Source organism: Rana temporaria, chromosome 6 (assembly GCF_905171775.1).
Source record: "Rana temporaria chromosome 6, aRanTem1.1, whole genome shotgun sequence".
Classification (NCBI taxonomy): Eukaryota; Metazoa; Chordata; class Amphibia; order Anura; family Ranidae; genus Rana; species Rana temporaria.
The window spans coordinates 103,249,834-103,273,973 of NC_053494.1; the positions used below are offsets into that span (position 1 = coordinate 103,249,834).

Below are 24,140 nucleotides of genomic sequence, written 5' to 3' on the forward strand. Positions count from 1 at the left end.
ATGGGCATATTTATATTGTGCACATTGCTGGGCATATTTTTTTATGTTAAGGGGCACTCTAATGCACACATTTTATTTTAAGGGGCACGCTGATGGGCACAATTTTAAGGGGCACTCTAATGCACACATTTTATTTTAAGGGGCACGCTGATGGGCACAATTTTATTTTAAGGGGCACGCTGATGGGCACAATTTTAAGGGGCACGCTGATGGGCACAATTTTAAGGGGCACGCTGATGGGCACAATTTTAAGGGGCACGCTGATGGGCACAATTTTAAGGGGCACGCTGATGGGCACAATTTTAAGGGGCACGCTGATGGGCACAATTTTAAGGGGCACGCTGATGGGCACAATTTTAAGGGGCACGCTGATGGGCACAATTTTAAGGGGCACAATTTTAAGGGGCACGCTGATGGGCGCAATTTTAAGGGGCACGCTGATGGGCGCAATTTTAAGGGGCACGCTGATGGGCGCAATTTTAAGGGGCACGCTGATGGGCGCAATTTTAAGGGGCACGCTGATGGGCGCAATTTTAAGGGGCACGCTGATGGGCGCAATTTTAAGGGGCACGCTGATGGGCGCAATTTTAAGGGGCACGCTGATGGGCGCAATTTTAAGGGGCACGCTGATGGGCGCAATTTTAAGGGGCACGCTGATGGGCGCAATTTTAAGGGGCACGCTGATGGGCGCAATTTTAAGGGGCACGCTGATGGGCGCAATTTTAAGGGGCACGCTGATGGGCGCAATTTTAAGGGGCACGCTGATGGACGCATTTTAATTTAAGGGGCACGCCGATGGACACATTTTTAATGTGCACACTGATGGGCATATTTTGTTAAGGGGCACATTGATGGACCCATTTTATTGTGCCCATCAGAGTGCCCCTTAATTCAAAATGTGCCCATCAGTGTTGCTCTTAAAATAAAATATGCCCATCAGAGTGTCCCTTAACATAAAATGTACATGGGTAGATCAGAGGTGAGGTAAACGAATGCACATCAATACCACCATTACAGTAAATACTTTTTTGTTAAAGTTAATGGATCACAGAAAAGTACTTTGCTCTATACTCCTGTGATCCGTATTCAGCTGACACCACTCAGCTGGTCCAGGCTCTGGAGAGATTCCAACTTTAACCACTTGACGTCCTCGACTTTGTGCGGTGATATCTGAATGATGCCTGCAGCTACAGGCATCATTCAGTTCCGCCGCTTGATCGTTATTATAGGCAGCGGGAGGGGATAAAATGAACAGGTAAAATGAATACCTACTTTTCTTTCACAGTCTCCAACTTGAAAATATGCACAGTTTCTGTGTTACTTGAGGCGGACAGAAAGATGCCATCCATGCTGAAAGCTAGGGAAAATATTGTCACACACCTATAATTCAACAAATAAAAAAAAATAAAAAAGTAAGAACAAGCTGTAAAAGCACTCTAAAAACAAAGCTAATTCATCTCTATAAGCATTGTGAAGAATTACATTTTCCAAAATTTTTATGGAACAGAAACTTGTAAAAACCAGCAGGTGTGTCCAAGCTGCTTGGCTTCTTTCATAGACACAGTAGGCTCTGAACAGCAATCCTCGGTGGATCACTTTTTAAACAAAGTTTGTTGGTTTACAGATGTTCAGGAGGTGATAATGCCACTCCCTGGTGGCACCATTTTTCATCGTAAGGGGAATTTTAAGCAAAAAATTCTGTGGCACTACCACCATACCCATGTTTGGGTGCAACAGGCAAGCATAAGGCCTGCAGACCATGACATGCTGAATACCCCTAGCTTGCTAGTCTGAGCCGCCTCATTCCACTTCACTCTGCCAGTGTGAAAGAGGCTTTATAAACTGACTGAAACCTTGTCCTAGAGTCTTTTGTAATCATTGAGGAAAATTTTTGCATTAGAAGCAGAAATATGTAAATAGCTTATTGTCCATAATCTGGCCAGACTATGGGCAAATTTTTATATATATATATATATATATATATATATATATATATATATATATATATATATATATATATATATATATATATATATATATATATATATATATATACACACACACACACACACACACACACACACATATATACACACACACACACACACACATAACATTATATATATATATATATATATATATATATAAATATATATATACACATACACACACATACACACACACACACACACACACACACACACATATACATACACACACACATATATACATACATTTATATTTATTTTTACTGTATTTATCGGCGTATAACACGCACCCTAACTTTAAGAGGAAAGTTTCATGAAAACATTTTTTTACACAGCCCCCTGCGTATAACACGCAGGCACAGTTTACCCTCTATTTTCTGGGTAAAAAAGTGAGTGTTATACGCCAATAAATACTATATATCTGCCCTTTCTGTTAACGTACCTACACCCTCCATTCTTTCATCATCCACCGCACCTGCAGCCATTTCTCTTAGAAAAAAACACCAATACTAAACCTTTTAGGCCCCTTTCATACTGAGGCGTATTTCAGGCATGCTCATAAATAACGCCTGAAATACTCCTGGCCCAGCATTCTCAATGTGAAAGCCTGAGGGCCACCGTGGTAATACCGCCGGCAATGCGCCTCTGCAGAGGCGCATTGCTGGCGATATTGACCCTTTTTTGGTCGCTAGCGGGGGTCAATACCGCACCGCCAGCGGCCGAAAACCGCTGCAATGCCGATTGGAATTGCGTCGCTATACCGCCACCGCACATACTGCCCCAGTGTGAAAGGGGCCTTATACCACCAGTATGTCATAGAAAATTAATATACAATATTTCTGTCACCTTTTGACTCCTCTCCGGAATTCAAATAGTTTTTGACCTTCTGGAATGGAAAAAACACGGATCACTGTGCCCTACAGAAAAATAAAAAAATTCTCAGTGTTAGCACCACTATTAAGTCAAACGTATTGCTATGCTCCAGAGCTACACCATGCTCTGCAACCATTCTCAAATTTTGACAAGACTGCTGCTGCAATCCCCCTTGGCCACCACACCACTAGCATGTCTCTAAAAGTGAGGAAATTCCCCTAGGCTAGGCTCATATTGGTGCTAGTATCAATGTAAATTGCAGGCATTCCTGTACCTCCATGCAGCTGCACACAAAACACGGTGCTTTAAAGAAAATGTGGGGGTGCCATTAACTTTTCAAATGAATGGGGCTGCAGTGTCTGCACAATTAGCTTTAGACAGATGGCACTACAACAAGTGTCCCCTCTGGAAGAGCCACCCTTTATCCCCATTGCAATGACAAATGAGAATTTTGGATTCCAATCCTGGTTACCAGAACAAAGTGTAAATCTCTCTCAACCAACCCTTTATCAAAACAATGCATGTTAACTTTTGCAGAGAGATAGAGATGATAGAAATTATAGCAATAGAGATACACACACACAGCTGTGCTCATAAGTTTACATACCCTGGTAGAATTTATGATTTAATGGCCATTTTTCAGAGAATATGAATAACACAAAAACTTTTCTTTCACTCATGGTTAGTGTTTGGCTGAAGCCATTCATTATCAATCAACTCTGTTTACTCTTTTTAAATGACAGAAACTACCCAAATGACCCTGATCAAAGGTTTACATAGCCCAGTTCTTAATACCGTGCATTGCCCCTTTTACATCAATGACAGCTTAAAGTCTATGTGAGGAAGAAAATTGGGACTTTAGATGAAGCACGTCATTGTGAATAATAAGTATAGAGAACCATGAAATAAATTGATCTAATTAATTTTGATCAAATGCAGTTTACCCCTAAAGGGTGGTCCATTATATAGGAGAGCAAAGAAATTAAATAGTATAATATAAGAATATACATTTAATCGTACAAGATGTACATAATATTAAAATTTAATGCAAACAGTCAATGGACATAATTAGTAAAATCAATACACAATCAATATACAAAATGCATCGGCGTCATGCCCAAGCTAGCTCCGCGAGCGGTGCCATTAGACGCCGTGAGCATGTTTGTTTTTCCATCACACGTCACAGTAAAAACAGTACCACGTACCCTAGGTGGGAGCCTCTCCCATCTCACCAGATTGTTCAGACATCAGTACATGACGTAGGCAGGGACCCGCCCAGGACCGTGGCTATATCAGCAGGGTCAGACCGGCAGTTCATTCTCCTGACAAGCCAAGGACCACTTTGTGCTTTATCATTATTACAGAGCCACTCATAGGTAATCTACACCTCTCATACACTATAATCACGTTTTATGTGTTAATTATCTCCACACCACTTTGGGCTTGGCAACATCACCCATCAACTCCCCACACATACACTTATATACTGCCTTCATACACACCTTATTACCCTTCGTGGACCCATTTCATTTCCCCTTCACACACTATATATATATATATATATATATATATATATATATATATATATATATATATATAGGTTTATGTATACACATGACCAAGTTTTTTTATTACCTTTATCCGGTAAGGGCATCTTCAACATTGGTCACACAGATATTAATTTTACAATATATCTAGCATATACCTGTGTGGGTATGGATTTTTAACTGATATTCTACTTTACCCATTACTTACTACTTAGTTTACTAACTTTTTTCCCCCCCACACACACACACACCCCTTACGCCTATTCACTCCATTGACAGGTACACAGCCCCCTTAACCTTGGTATTCATTGCTTCCTACTCTTTCTTTATAGATTTTGATTTACAATGTACACATACACCATGTGTCAGATAGGTGGTGGGGCTGTTTGTTCTGGCACATGGATTCCCTGGTCCATTCCCCGACATCTTGTGGGGGGACGGTGGTTACCCTGCCTCAACCCCGGGTGAGATATCCTTTTCCAGATCACCTGGCAAACCTGCTGCTGGACCTGGGCTCAACTTACAGGTTGTTCTGAAAGTATTTCCATCACACAGTCACCTTTGCTATCCCCGCTTTTTGATAAGGTTCCCTATGTACTGATAGAGAGTCAGTCTCTCTCTCTCTCTCTCTCATGATTGGTAGAAGCCATAAAACACGTTGTTTGTCAACGCATGATGTTTAGCTCAGGTCTTTTTTATTCATGAATTTCAATAAGACTAATACTCTATTTGCTTTGATAATGTGATTTCTGGATTACTTCTTCCCATACGTTTACCTGTATCGATTGTACTAATTATGTCCATTATTGTTTATATGTAAATCTTGTACGATTTAATTTAAATTATTATATTATGCCATTTAATTAATTTCTTTGCTCTCCTATATCATGGACCACCCTTAGGGGTAAACTGCATTTAATCAAAATGAATTAGATCAATTTATTTCATAGTTATCTATACCTATTTTTCACAATGATATGCTTCATCTAAAGTCCCAATTTTCTTCCTTACCTGTTCATATAACATTTAGGGATGGAAGCATGCCACTGTTTATATAGGTTTGCGTCGGGTCACATTCCATTTTCAGTTACCCAATTGAAGTCTATGTGGTATTTGTGGATGAGGTTCTTTATCTTCTCAGATGGTAAAGCTGCCCATTCCTCTTGGCAAAAAGCCTCCAGTTCCTGTAAATTATTTGGCCGTCTTGCATGAACTGCACGTTTGAGATCTCCCCAGAGTGGCTCAATGATATTGAGGTCAGGGGACTGAGATGGCCACTCCAGAACCTTCACTTTATTCTGCTGTAGCCAACAAGTCAACTTGGCCATGTGTTTTGGATCATTGTCATGTTGGAATGTCCAAGTAGGTCCCATGTGCAACTTCCTGGCTGATGAATGCAAATGTTCCTCCAGTATTTTTTGATAACATACTGCATTCATCTTGCCAACAATTTTGACCAAATTTCCTGCGCCTTTTGTAGCTCACACATCCCCAAAACATCAGCGATCCACCTCCTGTAACTTTCATCATAGGCCTTGTTGACTCCTTTCCAAATGTAGCGTTTATGGTTTTGATCAAAAAGCTAAATTTTGGTCTCATCACTCCAAATGACTTTGTGCCAGAAGATTTGAGTCTTGTCTCTGTGCTGTTTGGCGTATTGTATACTTTGTGGCATTTGTAGTAATGGCTTTCTTCTGGTGACTGGACCGGTGCAGCCCATCTTTCTTCAAGTGCCTTCTTATTGTGCATCTTGAAACCGCCACACCATATGTTTTCAGAGAGTCTTATTTCATCTGAAGTTATTTGTGGGTTTTTCTTTGCATCCCAAACTATTTTCCTGGCAGTTGTGGCTGAAATTTTAGTTAGTTTACCTGACTTCTTGATTAGAGTTTGAACACTGCTGATTGTCATTCTCAATTCCTTGGATATCTTTATATCCCTTTCCTGTTTTATACAGTTCAACTACCTTTTCCTGCAGATCCTTTGACAATTATTTTGCTTTCCCCCTGACTCAGAATCTATAAACTTCAGTGCAGCACTGGATAAAAGATATATAAAAAATGTATGTGTCCTGCGCTTTAGATGTTTGTATGAAAAAGGCTGCAGCCCCCCCCGCTATTAAATTCCCCAAAGGGGAACCTGTGATAGAAAAAAAAAAGTAAGCGGGGGTAGTGGCACTGCCTAACCGGGACACAATAGCTACAGGGACTTGGAGTGGAGATCCAGGAGTTTTATCCTATGCGCACTATACCCCTGGAGGGGCGATTGATCTGGTGAGTGGGGACCCATGTGGGGGAGCACCGCTAACACTTCAAGAGCATTGTGAGACTTTTTCACTGGCTTTTGGATATTGACGAAAGGAATCCCAAAAGTGTCATTTATGAGACTTTATATACACCTGTGATTGGACTTTTACATATTTTTTACTTTGTTTACACATTTCCTGTTTTTTTATAGACATTTTTTGATATATCTTTGCTTTATATACTTACTTGATACATGTGCACATATATATGACCATAACTTATATATTGTTTCAACCACTTGAGGCACTAGTCAGCAGCTTGTATTTATTTTATTTTCATTCTATTTATTCACCATATTCTCATAAGGAGGTATGACCAGAGATCTCACGCTTTATGAATAATACTGAATAGACATTCAGGCACCCCGGTATTTAGTTATACAGGTGCACATTTGGTCCCTGGTATCTATTCAGACGGATAGTGAGGGATTATTACTTAAGCTTAGGACACAGCACGGTTAACCCTTTGCAGGTCCTCGTAGTGATTGTGTCCCGGTTAGGCAGTGCCACTACCCCCACTTAACTTTTTTTTTCCTTCTATCACTGGATGAAAGATGCAAGGGTCCGTCAGGAGTCCAGAAACGCACTGGCCTTTTCGTAATTAAACACAGTTGATACATATCTCATACACACACAGTGACACGGTCTACACACCCCTGTTAAAATGTCAAGTTTCTGTAAAAAAATGCGCCAAAAGATAAATCATTTCACAACTTTTTCCACCTTTTACATGTGACCTGTAAACTGTACAGCTCAGTTGAACATCAAAACTGAAATCTTTTAGGTGAAGGGAAGTAAAAATATACTAAAATAAAGAATATGGTTGCATAAGTGTGCACACCCTTAAACTAATGCTTTGTTGAAGTACCTTTTGATTTTATTACAGCACTCAGTCTTTTTGGGTTTGAATCTATCAGCATGGCACATCTTGACTAGGCAATATTTGCCCACTCTTCTTTGCAAAAAAGCTCCAAATCTGTCAAATTGCGAGGGCATCTGCTGTGCACAGCCCTCTTCAGATCACCCCACAGATTTTCAAATCGGATTCAAGTCTGGGCTCTGGCTGGGCCATTCAAAAACTTTAATCTTGTTCTGGTGAAGCCATTCCTTTGTTGATTTGGATGTATGCTTTGGGTTGTCATCATGCTGAAAGATGAAGTTCCTCTTCATGTTCAGCTTTCTAGCAGAAGCCTGAAGGTTTTGTGCCAATATTGACTGGTATTTGAACCTGTTCATAATTCCCTCTTACCTTGACCAGCTGAAGAAAGGCCAGCTGAAGAGAAACAGCTCCAAAGCATGATGCTGCTACCACCATGCTTCACTGTGGGTATGGTGTTCTTTTGGTGATGTGCAGTGATGTTTTTGCGCCAAACTGGTCTTTTGGAATTCTAGCCAAAAAAGTTCAACCTTGGTTTCATCAGACCACAACACAACACATTTTCCCACATGCTTTTGCAAAATTTAGCTGGGCTTGAATGTTTTTCTTCAGAAGAAAAGGCTTCCATCTTGCCACTCAACCCCATAGCCCCCAGACCTATGAATAATAAGGGATATTGTTGTCACATGTATCACACAGCCAGTACTTGCCAGATATTCCTGCAGCTCCTTTAATGTTGCTGTAGGCCTTTTCCCCATTTCCCTGACCAGTTTTCTTCTCGTCTTTCCATCAATTTTGGAGGGACGTCCAGTTCTTGGTAATGTCACTGTTGTGCCATATTTTCTACACTTGATGACTGTCTTCACTATGTTCCATGGTATATCTAATGCCTTTGAAATTCTTTTGTACCCTTATCCCAACTTACTTTTTAACAATGAGATCCCTCTGATGCTTTGGAAGCTCTCTGCGGACCATGGCTTTTACTGTGGGATGCGACCAAGAAACTGTCAGGAAAGACCAACTAGAACAGCTGAACTTAATCAGAGGCACTTTAAATGATGGCAGGTGTGTACTGACTCAAATTTAACATGATTTTGAATGCGATTGCTTAGGTCACATTAAAAGGTGGAAAAAGTTGTGACATTTATCTTGGCCTTTTTTTTTTTTTTCATACACACACACACACACGCATTGGCAATTTCATGCTCCCAACTTTGTATGAAAAAAAATAATGTTACGCCGAGTAAATTGATACCCAACATGTCACGATTCAAAATTGTGCCCGCTCGTGAAATGGCGACAAACTTTGGCACATAAAAATCTCCGTTGGCCCGGGACGCGCCGCTTAAAAATGTAAACGTTTTTTGCTTGTTTAATTTACTTTAAAAAATTTTTTTTTACATTTTGGACACTTTTATTCCTATCAAAAAGGAATGTAAAAATCCCTTGTAATTAGGGTTGTCCCGATACCACTTATTTAAGACTGAGTACAAGTACCGACACTTTTATTCAAGAACTCACTGATACCGATTACCGATACTTTTTCAATGTCATGTGACAGTGGCACGTGTCAGTATTTTTTTTTTTTTTACAATGCTTTTTTTTTTTTTTTTTTTTTTTTGGGGGGGGGGGGGGGCTTGAATGGCGTCAGTGTGTTTTTTATTTTTATTATTTTTTACTATTCATTGTTTTATCATTTGTTGCAATTTTTTTTTTTTAGCCCTGTTGGGGGGCTATGGTGAGATGTCGGGGATCTCACCTTTGAGACAGAGAAAGGGACCAAGGACACAGATTCCCCAGTCCCTTTCTCAGCCGCCTCAGCTGCACTGAAAATGAAAGGACAGGAGACAGAAGCTCCATTCCATTCATAAACTGAAGCATCGCAAACACCGGTTACAATGTTTCAGTTATGTGAATGGACAGTCCGTGATCACCGACTCTGTTCATTAGGAAAAGGAGCAAGGCAACAGAATATTTTATTTTTTATTACAGTAGCACTGCCACATTTGCGATGTGGCACAAAATGGATGGCGAAGCATGCACTGGACACTGTTACCTAGAACAGGAAGTTGTCTCATTCCTCTGGCAATTAGGAACAGGCTAGCTGTAGCAAACATTGGATGCAGGAGAAATCGATCAGTCATGACACTGCAAACTGCAGCCATAATGCGCAAGCCCATCATTACAAAGTAAGGCAAACGGCACAGGGAATATAACTACACTAATACCTAGTTAAAACAAAACATTTAAAAGTGTACATTGCCTTTAAGGACAGGAAAAAATTAAAATTACCTTTTCTGATGCGGTTGCTAGTTTTGTCCCAGTTGCATCAAACGCTAAAGCTGCCAAAGGACTGTCATGAGCAGGGATCATATTAGCAGCTCTCTGTAAAACATTAAATAATGGTAAACACCTATAAAATGTTACAGCAAAATGTGTTACTTTTCCTCCATCTATCCCTAAAGCACATCAACGCCACACAAACCATTTAAATTATATATATATAGTTTGTCAGTCTAATACTTTAATGAAACTCAAGAGAAAAAGGTGCAGTCAGCCGTTTTCTGGTGAACCTTCTTGGTAGATTAATCTTAAAAAAAAAAAAATGTGTTTGATGTCACGATGTAGCGTATAAGATTTCCTATCATCTGTGCCCAGTCTTGCCACACAGAGTTAATCCAGCTCTGAGCAATCCTCTTTTTGTTGAAAATTAACTTGACTTCCAGATAAAAACCTGTCTAAATAAAACGTAATTTTCTCCCTCCTTGCTTTGAGTGACAGGTTATTTACATATCTAGCTTGGTCATGTTTATCATATGTTATGTTGGGTTTATCATAATATGAGGTGATCCACAGTTCATTGTATATTACCAGGATGTGTTATGTGGGGGAGGGGTGAATTTCTCACTTTTTATACTGTGGATCACCTCATATTATGATAAACATAACATATGATAAACATGTCCAAGCTAGAAAAAAAGGACTTTTTATTTAGACAGGTTTTTATCTGGAAGTCTGTTAATTTTCACTGAACAATAAAAGAGGATTGCTCAGAGCTGGATTAACTCTGTGTGGCAAGACTGGGCACAGATGATAGGAAATCTTATACTCTACATTGTGACATAAAAACAAAAAAAATAATGCTTTGCAGACATTTAGGACTGTAGCACTAAGGAAGCCTATATGAGAGATGCCGTGGCACCCATCTTCATTGGGGACAACAAATTAGCTAGTGTAATCCAGCCCAGGGTTGCCCCATTTTGGGCCTTTTGAGAAACTGGATATCCTGTACATTGTCTCCCCCCTCCCCCACACACTTCTGTAGCTCAAGGGTCATCCATCTCTATTTGTGATGCCACCAGCCATACACGGCCTAAACTGCGTGTGAGTGAATTCAGGGGGTGGAGAAACTGTCTGCCCTCACATCTGGCACTCTCAGTCCAGGAGAGGCAATATATTCTCACTATGTAGCGCTCAGTGAGGCCAAGGAGGACATTGTAAGAAATATAGCACTACAAAAAACACAAAGCAGAGCTGCCAGCAGGGACTAACCCAGGGCACTCAGCAGTCCAACCGCAGGAATCCCCTACCAGTCTGTAAGGCAATATATCATTCCACAAGTTTAAACACTGACTAGCAACTTACAGGCTGTACCTGCGTCTTCACTGTGGGGTCCAGGTAGCATGCCTCTGGACGTAGGAAAGCTGTAGGTAACGGATCCTGCAGAGCAAGTCTACTAACTTCAGGTGGACTTCCTAAGAAGCTAGTTTTTGTGCAGAGAACCCATAGACAAGACCATCACCTACAACACTATCAAAAAAACTGAAGACTTGCCTAGATGAGAGGTTATGCCTAGGTGGGGGATTGCCTGTCTTTTTGCCGGTATCCCGTCACCAGAAGGTGGCAGCATAGCGTTACCTGAATAGATATGAAAATCCCTATGTGCTGTGATGTACAAAATTACCAGGCAAGGTAAATAAGTATGTGGATTTTAACAGAATTTTCCCGACAGTTCAACTTTGAAGTAAATAATAAAAATAAACACCACAGAATAACAGTAGCATGTGTACTAGGGTTGCACAATACCATTTTAAGCCAGAGCACAAGTACTGATACTTTTGCGCCAATACCAATCAAGGGGGGGGAGCGGACGACGACAAAGGGAAGAGCGGAGGAGGAGCCGGAGAGCCAGGAAGGATGCAGGGGACCCAGAAGAGGACACGGGAAGCACAGAAGGTGACAGCCAGGGATGATCGGTGCAGCGGTGGCCAGTTACAAACACCGATCTCACTGACAGTCACAGGAGGGAGAGGAGGAGAAGCAGCTGTCAGAAAATCTATACAGGGGGGGGGGGGGAGATAGGGGCTTGTAACTCTCTCCCACGATCACCCCTGAGGCTACCCAAGTACTCATGCAAATGCTTTGGTGTCTGTATCGGTGCATTCCTACAACCAGCACTTACCAGATTAACAGTGTCAAAGACCTGGACCTCTCCAATAGATGCACTACCAGGATATGCTAAATAGCAGTTGTCTCCATTAATGGACAGTGCACATAGACCTAAAAAATAGATGAAGGTTTGCGTCATCTAAAATATATCTAGTCAAAAATCCAACATTCACTACAATATCCCCATCAGACACAGTGGGGGAAATTTACTAAAACTGTAACAGCCAGAAACTAGAGCAGCTGTGCATAATGGACCAATCAGCTTGTTTAGCTACGCTTTGAAAATGAAAGCTAAAAGCTGACTGGTTGTTATGAACAGTTGCTCCAGTTTTAGTAAATTTCTCTCGGTATGCTTATCTGTACATTAAAAATAGTTTCTGAAATAAAGAGGGGTAAAATTTTCGCCATGAAGGTGCTAAAATAAAAAAAAAACACACACACAATTTAGGTATACACTACATCACTATACACATATGTGCATTAGACATTTTGTGAGGAAACAAAGGGAAGCATACCTGCAGGGTTAGGAGGAGTTTCTCGAATAGTGTGCAGGACTTTCATGTCTCTTATATTGTGTATGTAGAGAGACTCCTCAAGGCATACAATCAGCCTCTAGGGAGCAAGAATAATAATTTTTATACAGTTATAAACAATGATTCTTAGATAAGTAAAGCCCAACTCCAGGATTGCTGACTTCTTTTATATAGTACCTATGCCTAGCTGTAAATCAGTTGCATAAATCATTTTGTAATAACCATCTCCATAGAAGAGAAAACATCTACTTGTGATGACGTCATATCGTATGTCAAATAACCTGTGGATCTTGTGCTCCCCAGCCGCATCACTCAATATCAGACCAGCGTGAAACACTGCTAATGCTGACAGGCAGGAGTTCTCTGACAGGAAATATTCGCACGTTCAGAAAGATTGTGAAAACAATCCCCCAGGCACTTCATGTTCATTCCTTCTAAAGCAGGCCTCATACTGTTTGCTCTGCTCTGGACATTGTTTACTTTTACTCGGACTGTTCTTTTTCAGCCTCACTTGCTGTCCATGTAAATGGATTGTTCTACAATTCTTATCTTCCATAAACTAGTGAATGGAGAAGCCTTTTACTTGCTATAGTACATTTCCTATATTTTAGGCCTCATGCACACTGCTGCTCCTAAACTTGCGTTAACCAATTAAGGACCGAGCCTCTTTCTGACATTTGTCGTTTACAAGTTAAAAACTGTTTTTGTTTTTTGCTAGAAAATTACTTAGAACCCCCAAACATTTTATAAATTTTTTTCCCAACACCCTGGAGAATAAAATGTCGGGCGTTGCAATACTTTCTGCCACACCGTATTTGTGCAGCAGTCGTACAAGTGCACTTTTTTTTGGAAAAAATACACTTTTTTTTTTTTTTTTTATTCCAAAAACAACCCAGGACCACCAGTGATGCCCACCCAGGACCACACGCCAATATGTAAACCGCAGAGACACCGACTCGTGAGATTAGATCAGTTTAACAGTTTTAGCACCATGGAGACCAAAGATCACCAAAATTGCCAGCTGAATTACAGCATACTGTTAACTTGACAGCCCCCATTTACTGGCTGTCACATTGACAAATAGACAAATAGACATTATAAATAGGGTGAATGTGACAAGGGAATGCTCAGATAAATGTGTTATAAAATATTCACTGGCCTATACTCCAGAGATGGTTTTATAAAGATACCCCATAGGTTGCATGTGTACAGTTAGCATAAAGCTTGTGTATAAAAAAAAACAAAAAAAACAGGAGAAAGGATATTTGAGGGGCGTACCATGTCCCTACCTACACCATTCAGAAATCACTTACCGAATGAATGCATGGACAATAAAATCTTAGGATTCATGAGAAAGATTTAACAAAGGTATTACTTAAAGTGCTACTAAAGCTTAGTTTTACAAAACAAAAAACATGTCATACTTCCTTCCACACATCCTCTTCTGGGGTCCCTTGGCGGCTCATTTGATAACCCCCTCGGAGAACCGCTCTTCCGAGGGGGTTACCTTGCGAGTCATTCATTCGGCCCAGTGTCATTGGATTTGATTGACAGCAGTGGGAGCCAATGAGGGGCTGGTGACTGCAGGGTGTATTTTCACCTTAAAGCATAGGATGCATGAAAGTGAAAAAACATGAGCCTTTACAACCCCTTTAAACAGTTTATACATCTTATTTGCTATTGCCAGAGTAGTTATTGATTCCTTTTTATCTTCACCCAATTCTGATATATTAGATGAACTTTACAGAGATGTTCATAGTGACTATTTCAATACATTAGTAACATCCACTTACCTGACGATTTAGCTTCACAGCCAAAATTGTGTTAGAGTAGCTGTAGTTACAGATTTCTGTTCCTTTTTTAAAATGGCATACTTTAAGTTTTCGTGGCGCTTTAAGACTGACAATAGCAACCAAACTACTGGAAAACAGTCGTTCCACAATGCAGACATCCTCCGTATCAGCTGAGAACAAATGGGACAGAAAAGGCAGTTAGTATCTTAGCATGCCTACAAAACAGAGATCTTCAACCAGGCAAATGATTATACCTCCGATCTTAATACTGAAGATTGATCTGCTTATATTTTGCCTTCCCTGGTTCCTCCATCCCTCTTCACTGACACACAAAATACTTATTTTTTTGTTTTAGACCTGGCAATATCATCACTTGGTCTTTGTGCTCGTCTATGTGATGCAGACAGATCATGGCTGGAAGGAGGAGTTGACAGGTTGCTATACAAAATGAAAACATGACAGCAGCCAGCCTCAGTACTCCCATCAAGTGCACTCAGTCCTAATAAAAGGGTTGCACCAATACCAGTTTAAGACCGAGTACCAATACTTTTCCTCAAGTACTCGCCAATATCCATTTTTCATCCCCCCCTTACATTTTTTTTTTTAACACTGTACCTTTAACTTTTTTTTCATCAGTGTTATTACTAATACAAGGGAATGAACAACATGGCCGCAACACACAGCACACTTGGGGCAGCACTGTCGGCAGACTCAGCATGACACGAGAATCATTTTGTGCCCCCCCACACTACACCACTGCCGGTATGCCCCCTTTCGCGGCCGGGCCCTCAGACCCTGGCCGAACTGACCGAGATAGGCAGCGAGGGGGTTATCGTTTAGGGTGGAGAGATGGGGAGGGGTTTTTTTTGTTTAGGGTGGAGAGGCAGCAGGGAGGTTATTGTTAAGGGTGGAAAAATGGGGAGGGAGTTATTGTTTAGGGTGGAGAAATGGGTTATTGTTTGTAAATGCAGGAAGGGTGGGGGAGGTGTTTATTTGGGAACCCCACAGCTGCCAATCACTGCCTTGCACTACAAAACCCAGCAGATCTGCCTTCCCCTCTCTCCAAGAAGTTCTGAAGCAGCTGAGACACTTCAGGAAATTCAGAGGTGGGGGAAGCAAAGCCTGGCTCAGTGCAGGATACACTACTCTAGAAGTAGACCGATATGGGTTTTTCTCTGGCCGATGCCGATATTTAGAAATTGGGGCGGCCGATATATATATATATATATTTTAAACAACCTCATCCACTCCACTCCTTCCTGTTTACTCGTGTCACTCTAGCACACACTTGATGTCCTCAGTACAGATGGCACTGGGAAGGGGGGGGGGGGGGAGGAAGAAAGAAAGATCAGCTCGATGTCGGGGGTGGGACCCAGCAGCTAAATTACACCAGCCAATGACTGGGCTGCTTTAGAAAAGGGGCGGGGGCCACATACACATAAATGAATATATGGTACTACAGCGCTACTAATACTAATTAATCAAGGAAAATGTATAGAAATAAAAAACTAAATAATACCGCTGCAGACACAAAAAAAGTGTACAAAACCAATAATAGTGATAAAATAGGTGTGTTGCGCTGATAATAACTTATTTCTACGTACAAAATTACATAAGAAAAGAGACCCCCTTGTAAAACGGATCACAAGTGCAAAATAGACAATATAATATCATCCAGTGAAGTGCCAGTGAAGTGCTAGGAATAAATCCCTATTAAGACCAGCATGCAATCTTCATGGGCAACTACAGCAAGTCAGTACAACCTCTGTCATATGGAAAAAATAGACACACCACAGTCCAATATTCATGGGATAGTTCAAAAGTTTACAGACTTCACTCCTATGTCACTTTTCACTTCAGGACAGTGCCGCTCATGTAAAAAAGAAAACACAGATATGGTGCAAATAACGTATGAATAAGGAAGAAAACCAATGCAATACAGCGATTGCACTCACGGAAGCCTCGATCACATTAGGCTCTGCTGTAAAGTAGTACGAACGCCGCTCAGTGCTTAGACGATCTCCTCAGGTGGATGGTCGCGTCACTCGGCTCCTCCCCCACGCGTATCGTCACTAGACACGCGACTTATTCATGGGTTATCCATGAATGGCTTATCCATGAATAAGTCGCGTGTCTAGTGACGATACGCGTGGGGGAGGAGCCGAGTGACGCGACCATCCACCTGAGGAGATCGTCTAAGCACTGAGCGGCGTTCGTACTACTTTACAGCAGAGCCTAATGTGATCGAGGCTTCCGTGAGTGCAATCGCTGTATTGCATTGGTTTTCTTCCTTATTCATACGTTATTTGCACCATATCTGTGTTTTCTTTTTTACATGAGCGGCACTGTCCTGAAGTGAAAAGTGACATAGGAGTGAAGTCTGTAAACTTTTGAACTATCCCATGAATATTGGACTGTGGTGTGTCTATTTTTTCCATATGACAGAGGTTGTACTGACTTGCTGTAGTTGCCCATGAAGATTGCATGCTGGTCTTAATAGGGATTTATTCCTAGCACTTCACTGGCACTTCACTGGATGATATTATATTGTCTATTTTGCACTTGTGATCCGTTTTACAAGGGGGTCTCTTTTCTTATGTAATTTTGTACGTAGAAATAAGTTATTATCAGCGCAACACGGCCACATACACATAGTGTCCAGCCCAGATACCATCCCACTGGCTGGTGTAATATAGCTGCTGGGTCCCGCCCACCACCAACATCGAGCTGACAGCTCCTCTCTCTCTCTCTCTCTCCTCTCTCTTACTTAAGGAGAAGCACGTCGCCAGTAGGACACAACAAATGTAACTAAGGGGGAGGGGCGAGGCCACTGCGGTGAAGGGAAATCCCACGGACAGCTAAAACGTCATCGGTTGTTAAGGACGCAGCAGCCCTGGCCCTTAACAACTGTTAATCGCCTGCATTCTTTTGTATAGATTTCATCTGTCAGCGGGATTCAAGAACCGAACCTGAAGGTATCGGTTTTTAGTATCATCACATTTGCACGAGTACCAATACGTGCGCAAATGCATAGTATCGGCGCGATACCAGTATCAGTGGATGACAGTCTGGAGGAGTGGAAGCTCAAAGGAAGACTATAGACTGAGTAATGCCCATGTGTTATGCTAAACCTTCATTATTGAAAGAACTTATATCCAATAACTGAAAGAGGTTGGTCAGGAACAGTACAGCTAAGGAGAAAAGGGCTAGATGATACTGCATGTCCTCCAGTCAGGAAATTGGCTGGGATCTGACTTGCTGCTGCTTCTAATGCGCACTCAACTTCTTATGGCTGAAAGTCTAACCCTTTCCCTCTCTATCCAATACTTGGAAAAGAATGACTATAGATGCCACATGCAAAGATTCAGATTACAGTTCAACGCATTTCAGGAATCCATCTTCAGAAGCACATGTGACAGAATCAGTACACTTGAACCCACTTCTAAGCTTTAATAGATAAAGATAAGCCAGTAGCCTAGATTGTAATTGATTGCATAGCATACGTGTGTTGCCCATAGAGGAGCAAATTATGTTAAGGTGAAGCCACTGCTTCTTGGGTGGAAAATTCAGGTACCTTCAGTAAACAGCCAAAGGTCTTGTATACATAATCTTCAAATAAAAGGACCAAATTCCTAATAGGTAACCATACAGACCCAATGTAAGCAAGTCACCATAAAGACAACATGATAGTCAAAGTAGTGCACTTTTGTAAAGGACCAGTGGGAAAATGCTCTTCAAGCGGTGCCACAATGTTCTCTTAAAGGGGTTGTAAAGGTTTGTTTTTTATTTTTTAAATAGGTTCCTTTAAGCTAGTGCATTGTTGGTTCAATTACCTTTTCCTTCAATTTCCCTTCTAAATGTTTTTTTTCTTTGTCTGAATTTCTCACTTCCTGTTCCTCCTCAGTAAGCTGTTCTGGCTGACTATCCACCGCTCGGATGATGGTGGAAAGCTTACCGAGGAGAAACAGGAAGTGAGAAATTCAAACAAAGAAAAAAAAACATTTAGAAAGAAAATCGAAGGAAAAGGTAAGTGAACCAACAATGCACTAGCTTAAAGGAACCAATTTGGAAAATAAAAGACGAACCTTTACAACCCCTTTAACATGACGCAAAGGCTCATGCAATTATATATCCTAAGAGCTTATTATACTCCAGTCAGGTTGCACAAGATGGGCCTCTTAGATACCCCTATTTGCAGTAAATGATGCAGGGACAAGAGGGGACTTATCTAGTGTGGAGATGCCCCAAATTACATACATAGGTACTGGAAGGGGGTGGTTAACACAGTTATTGCGGTTTTCCAAACATCCATGCCACTCTACCCTAAACCCTGCCTACTGGGCATTTTAGATGACCTTCAACAGCCTGTTCCCACTGGAGAAGCTGTAGCTAGAGCCCTTTTTTAGGCCCAGAGGGTTCTTCTATGGCATTGGAAATCTTCAGACCCTCCTCCGCACAAAGAGTGGGTACAGTGCACAAGAGAAAATCTTTGCCTGGAGAAACTCATATACTAACATAAAAGTTTTCCCTTGTAAATATAAGTACCTTTGAGGTCCATTTTTGAATACCCTGGGCCTGAGCCCACTAGACCTAGTCATGGATAGACTCTTTGTAGGTTAATACGTACTCCATAGGCTTATGCTCTTGGTGGAGTGGTTGGTTGGCTGGGTATACTGCTTAAGCTGTACGTCTTTCCTTTGATGTGCTACCCGTTATCATTATGGACAGCCAATTGGTCTTGCTATGATGTATTCACTCACACTGTGCCCTGAAAGGGGCCAAACGCATTAACAGGGGGGGTGGCCGCAGAAAGAAGGGTGGAGGGAGGACGACATGCAATTCACCTTATAAGTTAGAATCTTAAAAAGTAAACTTACTGCATTCATATATTTGCTCTAGTTTGTCCACAGATGACAAGGAGAAAAACTTATATCCAGACTTGATACCAACAGCCAGGGATCTGTAAAAATAAAACGGAATTTCTGAAAATGCACATAAAATTTGCACATAAAAGTTCAGCTCAAGACACAGGTGGTCTATTGTGTGTTCGATCTACCTAACATAGATCAATGCTTTTTACTCCAAAGTGTGGCTACTCACTTTCCTGGTTGTGATTGAAGAGACATTATTGAATGCATTGCTTACAGTCAAAACACCGGGAAAGAAGATGGCTTTGAAGTGTTGCACTTCAGCTAAGCATGAGCATTAAATCCCATGTATTAGAATAGGCTGCTTAATGCACCAAAAATAAAATGTATATGCTCCATTTTGTGGAAATGCAGTGCACCACAACCCACAGTAATGTGATACTATGCTGTGTAGTGTGCTGCAACACATCTGTTGGCAAGGGGGGTCACTAAAAATGTATGACATTACAGCAATGCAGAAGTGTGAATCAAGCCTAAAAGGAACATCTAAAGAATAATTATCGATTGATAGTTTTAGTCATGTCATGTGTATGTGCTTTATTCATCAACGTGGCAGATATATGATGTTTGCTATAGAAAAAGGCATTTTTGTAATAAAACACAGTATACCCCATCGAGTTCAGCTTAGTTGTGAATATCCTTTTATATCAGTCAGTCCATCAGACAGAAGATAATTAGAGATTACACATCTAACTTCACCACCGCAAAAAAAATATTTGTGTAAGAATTTGTTCTCACAATAATGCTTGCTGAGCATAACCAGTAATGATTGTCCAACAACAGCTATTATTATTTTATTTACTCCGTTCCGTGTGACACTTCAAACTACAGCAATTTGTGCCGGGGGAGGGGTAGGGTATCATCCCTGACCACACAAATGACTTTAGCCCAGTTCCATGAAGGAAGGCAAAACTCCTTTCATTATCTTTAAATGCAGATGACAGAAGGAATCAAGAAAAACTAAAAATCCTGTTATATTCTATAACCAACATGAAATTAAAGCGGAGGTTCACCCTAAAACAATTATATACCATTCCATCCAGCATACTGCCGACATGTACAGTATGCTGTTTTTTTTTTGCTGTACATACCGTTTTATCGTTCTTTCTTTTCTGACTGCCGCAGGGAATAAGCGTAGATGATTGACGTGCGGCTAAGGCGCGTCACGCATTCCGAAAATAGCCGGACTGGTACTTGGCTCTATACGGCGCCTGCGCACAGACTAGAAGCTGACTGCGCAGGCGCCGTATAGAGCCGAGTCTCAGTTCGGCTATTTTCGGAACGCGTGACACGCCTTAGCCACACGTCAATCATCTACGCCTCTTCATAGGAACGCCAATTCCCCGCGGGAGTCAGAAAAGAAAAAGAACGATAAAACGGTATGTACAGCAAAAAAAAAAAACACACAGCATACTGTACATGTCGGCAGTATGTTGGATGGAATTGTATATAATTGTTTTAGGGTGAACTTCTGCTTTAAAGAATTATTTGCATATCTACACTTTGCATACTGTACCCCTCTGTGGGGGTTGCATTGTTGTCTATTGCTTAGTCTATGCTGCAGGCTACATTTCACATAACAGCAGCACACAAATTTGTGGAAAATCGTGCCATTTTAGGGTCACAAAACACGCCAAAACAAAAGAAGTATTTTTTTCTCAGAACGTTTGACGATAAAGCTTCATTCACATCTAGGCAGACAAATTCGCGGCGTTTTGTACCGCGATTTGCGGCGACAAAACGCTGCGATTGTCCGCCTAGATGTGCCCCTCTATGGAGATGGTTCCCGAACGCCGAAAGCCGCCTGAAAAAAAGGTCCGGGAACTTTTTTCAGGCGGCAGGCGTTCGGTGTGGAGATGTGAACCATCGCCATAGAGGGCAATGTCTTTTCATCCCTCTGGCGGCAGCGGCGTCGCACTACAGGCGACAAAACGCCTAGATGTGAATGGGGACTAAAGGACTTCATAGTATCTGCACATATGGATTAGGACGGATTTCAAGCATTTTTGTTAATAAAAAAAAAAGTTCTACTTTAAAGTCCAACAGAGGTGTTTCAAACAAATATATAAAATGCAAGGTGTTGGGCCAAAAAACATGTCAGTTCTGGAGCGTGTAGGCATGAGTTGGATAAAAGATGGAGAATGAAAGGTATTTTGAGTGCCTATATAAATCATTGCGCACCCGGCATTACAGCGGGAGGAAGTGTGGAGTCAACATCGAAGAAGAGAAGAGGGAAGACGACGCAGAAGACCGGCCCGCCGCTAGTAAAAGAGCTGGAAGAAGATAGCGGTGCCCGGCAGAAGGCAGAAAGAACCGGAGAAGTCGGAAGAAGACCCCCGAAGTCGGAAGAAGACCCCCGAAGGCGGAAGAAGACCCCCGAAGTCGGAAGAAGACCCCCGAAGTCGGAAGAAGACCCCCGAAGTCGGAAGAAGACCCCCGAAGTCGGAAGAAGACCGGGCCACCGCTAGTAAAAGAGCTGGAAGAAGATAGGCCTAAGGGCCTGGTATGTTCTTGGAGGGGAAACCCATGCTGCAGGTTCACACTGGGGCGACTTGGAGGCGACTTCCATTGAAATCAATGGGTACAAGTCGCCTAGAAGTCAGATTGAAGTAGTACAGGAACCTTTTTTCAAGTCGGAGCGACTGCAGTAGTGTACATTAAGACGGCTCCCATTCACTTACATTGATTTCTTCATGCAGTGCGACTTGAAGTCGGATCCAAAGTCGGACCTGTGTGAATGGGCTCTTAGGGTCGCAAGAAATGAGATAGGCCATCAGGTGTGATCAATTTTCAGATATTGGCACCATAGCTTGTGGGCTCAATAACTTTCACAAAGACCAAATAATATACACCAATTTGGGTTATTTTTACCAAAGATATGTAGCAGTATAAATTTTGTCCAAAATGTATGAAGAAAAATTACGAATTTGCTAAATTTTATAACAAGCGAAGAAAAACAATTTTGTTTTTACAGAATTTTCAGTCTTTTTCTTTTATAGTGCAGAAAATAAAAAACCCAGTGGTCAAAATGTGAGCACCAAAAACTGAAAATGTGTCTGGATAGGAAGGGGGTTTAAGTGGTCAAGTGGTTAAAGAAAGACACAGGGATTTATTCATTACTGCAACCCTCTCACAGGATTTAAAGTTACTAAACATAAAAACGTTTTTACCTTAATCAACCCTTTGCATTAGGGTAAAACATGTTTTTAGTTTCTCTGAGGCCCCTTCCCCTGTGTGAAGGGAAAGAGAGGTAAGCTCCCCTTACTTTCTCTTTACACAGCAATCGAGCAGCAGCCATTGGCTCTTGATTCTGTCAAGCAGAAGCAATGAAGAGGAAGTGGGGGGTGGGCCTAAGTTCCCCTGTGCAAGTCTATGGAGCTCGGCTTCATAGACACACAGGTAAGGAGCACACATACTACGCTCTCTCCATAACCAGCGGCTGGCTATGGTAGTCCCAAGAAGAAGAGGAGGAGCCAAGATAACTGTTGAGGACCCCAGAAGAGGAGGTTTAGGGCTACTCTGTACAATACCACTGCACAGAGCAGGCAAGTATAACATGGTTATTTTAATAATAAAAAAAAATAATTACTTTAGTAATGCTTTAACAACATAATTTAAAGAGGATGTAACCACTGCAAAGTAAAGGCATAATGTGCTAGTATGCATTGCATACTAGCACAATATGTGAAACAAAGCCCTCGTTGTCCCCGCTGGAGACCGCATCTTCACCCTTCTTCCTCCCGGGTCCGTGGACTCCGGCTGTGTGACTGGTCGAAGCCACGTGACGTCAATCCCGTGGGAGCCACTGGGAGCACAGGGCTCTGAAGAAATGGCACGACCATCAGTTTCTCCAGAGCGCATGCGCCAATGACATCATCAGCGGCATATACAGTAAATATCTCCTAAACAGTGCAAGTTTAGGAGATATTTACAGTACCTACGTGCAAGCTTTATTCTAGGCTTACCTGTAGGTACATACAACAGAGTAAGTTTACTTCTTCTAACAATCCAGCAGGCAGAAGATCAAGGAGGCGAGGCCATATAACAGTGCTCACTCGATGAGCAGGATAGTGGAAGTAAGAAGTCTGGGCAAGCAGCATAAGTATAGTCGGAAATAATTCTCCTGCTGGCCAATTCATTATCGCAATCGGGTGCGAGTCACAAAAGAGGCTAGAACAGAACAAGTATTAAAGTGCATGTATAATCAAAACTATTTTTTTTATCTTTGAATAGAGGTAAGAATAGGAATGCCGGTCAAGTTTTTATTGCTGCAATAGTCCTTCATATGAGCTGTTCTCCATTCAGCTTATAGCTGGGTACACACTAGGGCAGGGATATGCAATTAGTGGACCTCCAGCTGTTGCAAAACTACAAGTCCCATCATGCCTCTGAGTGTCATGCTTGTGGCTGTCAGAGCCTTGCTCTGCCTCATAGGACTTTTAGCAGACCTCCAGCTGCTGCAGAACTACAAGTCCCATCATGCCTCCGAGTGTCATGCTTGTGGCTGTCAGAGCCTTGCTCTGCCTCATAGGACTTGTAGTTCTGCAGCAGCTGGAGGTCTGCTAATTGCACATCCCTGCACTATGGGGTTTATTAACGAAAAGGCAAAAATACTGTGCACTACAAGTGCACTTGCTCCAGAACTTAGTAAATGAAGTAAAAATCTCACTTTGCAGAGAATACCCAATCACGCGCAAGAAAAAACAAAAAACCCTACAGCATTTTTGTTTGTGCACGATTGGATGATAGAAATCAGTATAGAGCAGATGCACTTAGGCCTCATGTACACTGCTGCTGGTAAAATGATGTTTGGGAGCAGTTGGGATTTTTTTTCAGCTGCCCCTGAA

The 24,140-nt window shown here is 41.6% G+C and overlaps 1 protein-coding gene across 1 annotated transcript in view; it reads right to left on the bottom strand.

The window, feature by feature from the left end:
* The window catches only part of WIPI2 (WD repeat domain, phosphoinositide interacting 2), a 44,649-nt gene that overhangs the window by 10,720 nt on the left and 9,789 nt on the right, over positions 1 to 24,140 (bottom strand). Inside the window, exons 2-8 of the mRNA XM_040357090.1 lie at positions 19,243 to 19,325; positions 14,366 to 14,535; positions 12,555 to 12,651; positions 12,053 to 12,150; positions 9,883 to 9,975; positions 2,835 to 2,905; positions 1,273 to 1,380 (exon numbers count right to left, since the gene is read on the bottom strand). Of these exons, the coding sequence (XP_040213024.1) occupies positions 1,273 to 1,380; positions 2,835 to 2,905; positions 9,883 to 9,975; positions 12,053 to 12,150; positions 12,555 to 12,651; positions 14,366 to 14,535; positions 19,243 to 19,325 (720 nt within the window). The remainder of the gene's footprint in view (positions 1 to 1,272; positions 1,381 to 2,834; positions 2,906 to 9,882; positions 9,976 to 12,052; positions 12,151 to 12,554; positions 12,652 to 14,365; positions 14,536 to 19,242; positions 19,326 to 24,140) is intronic.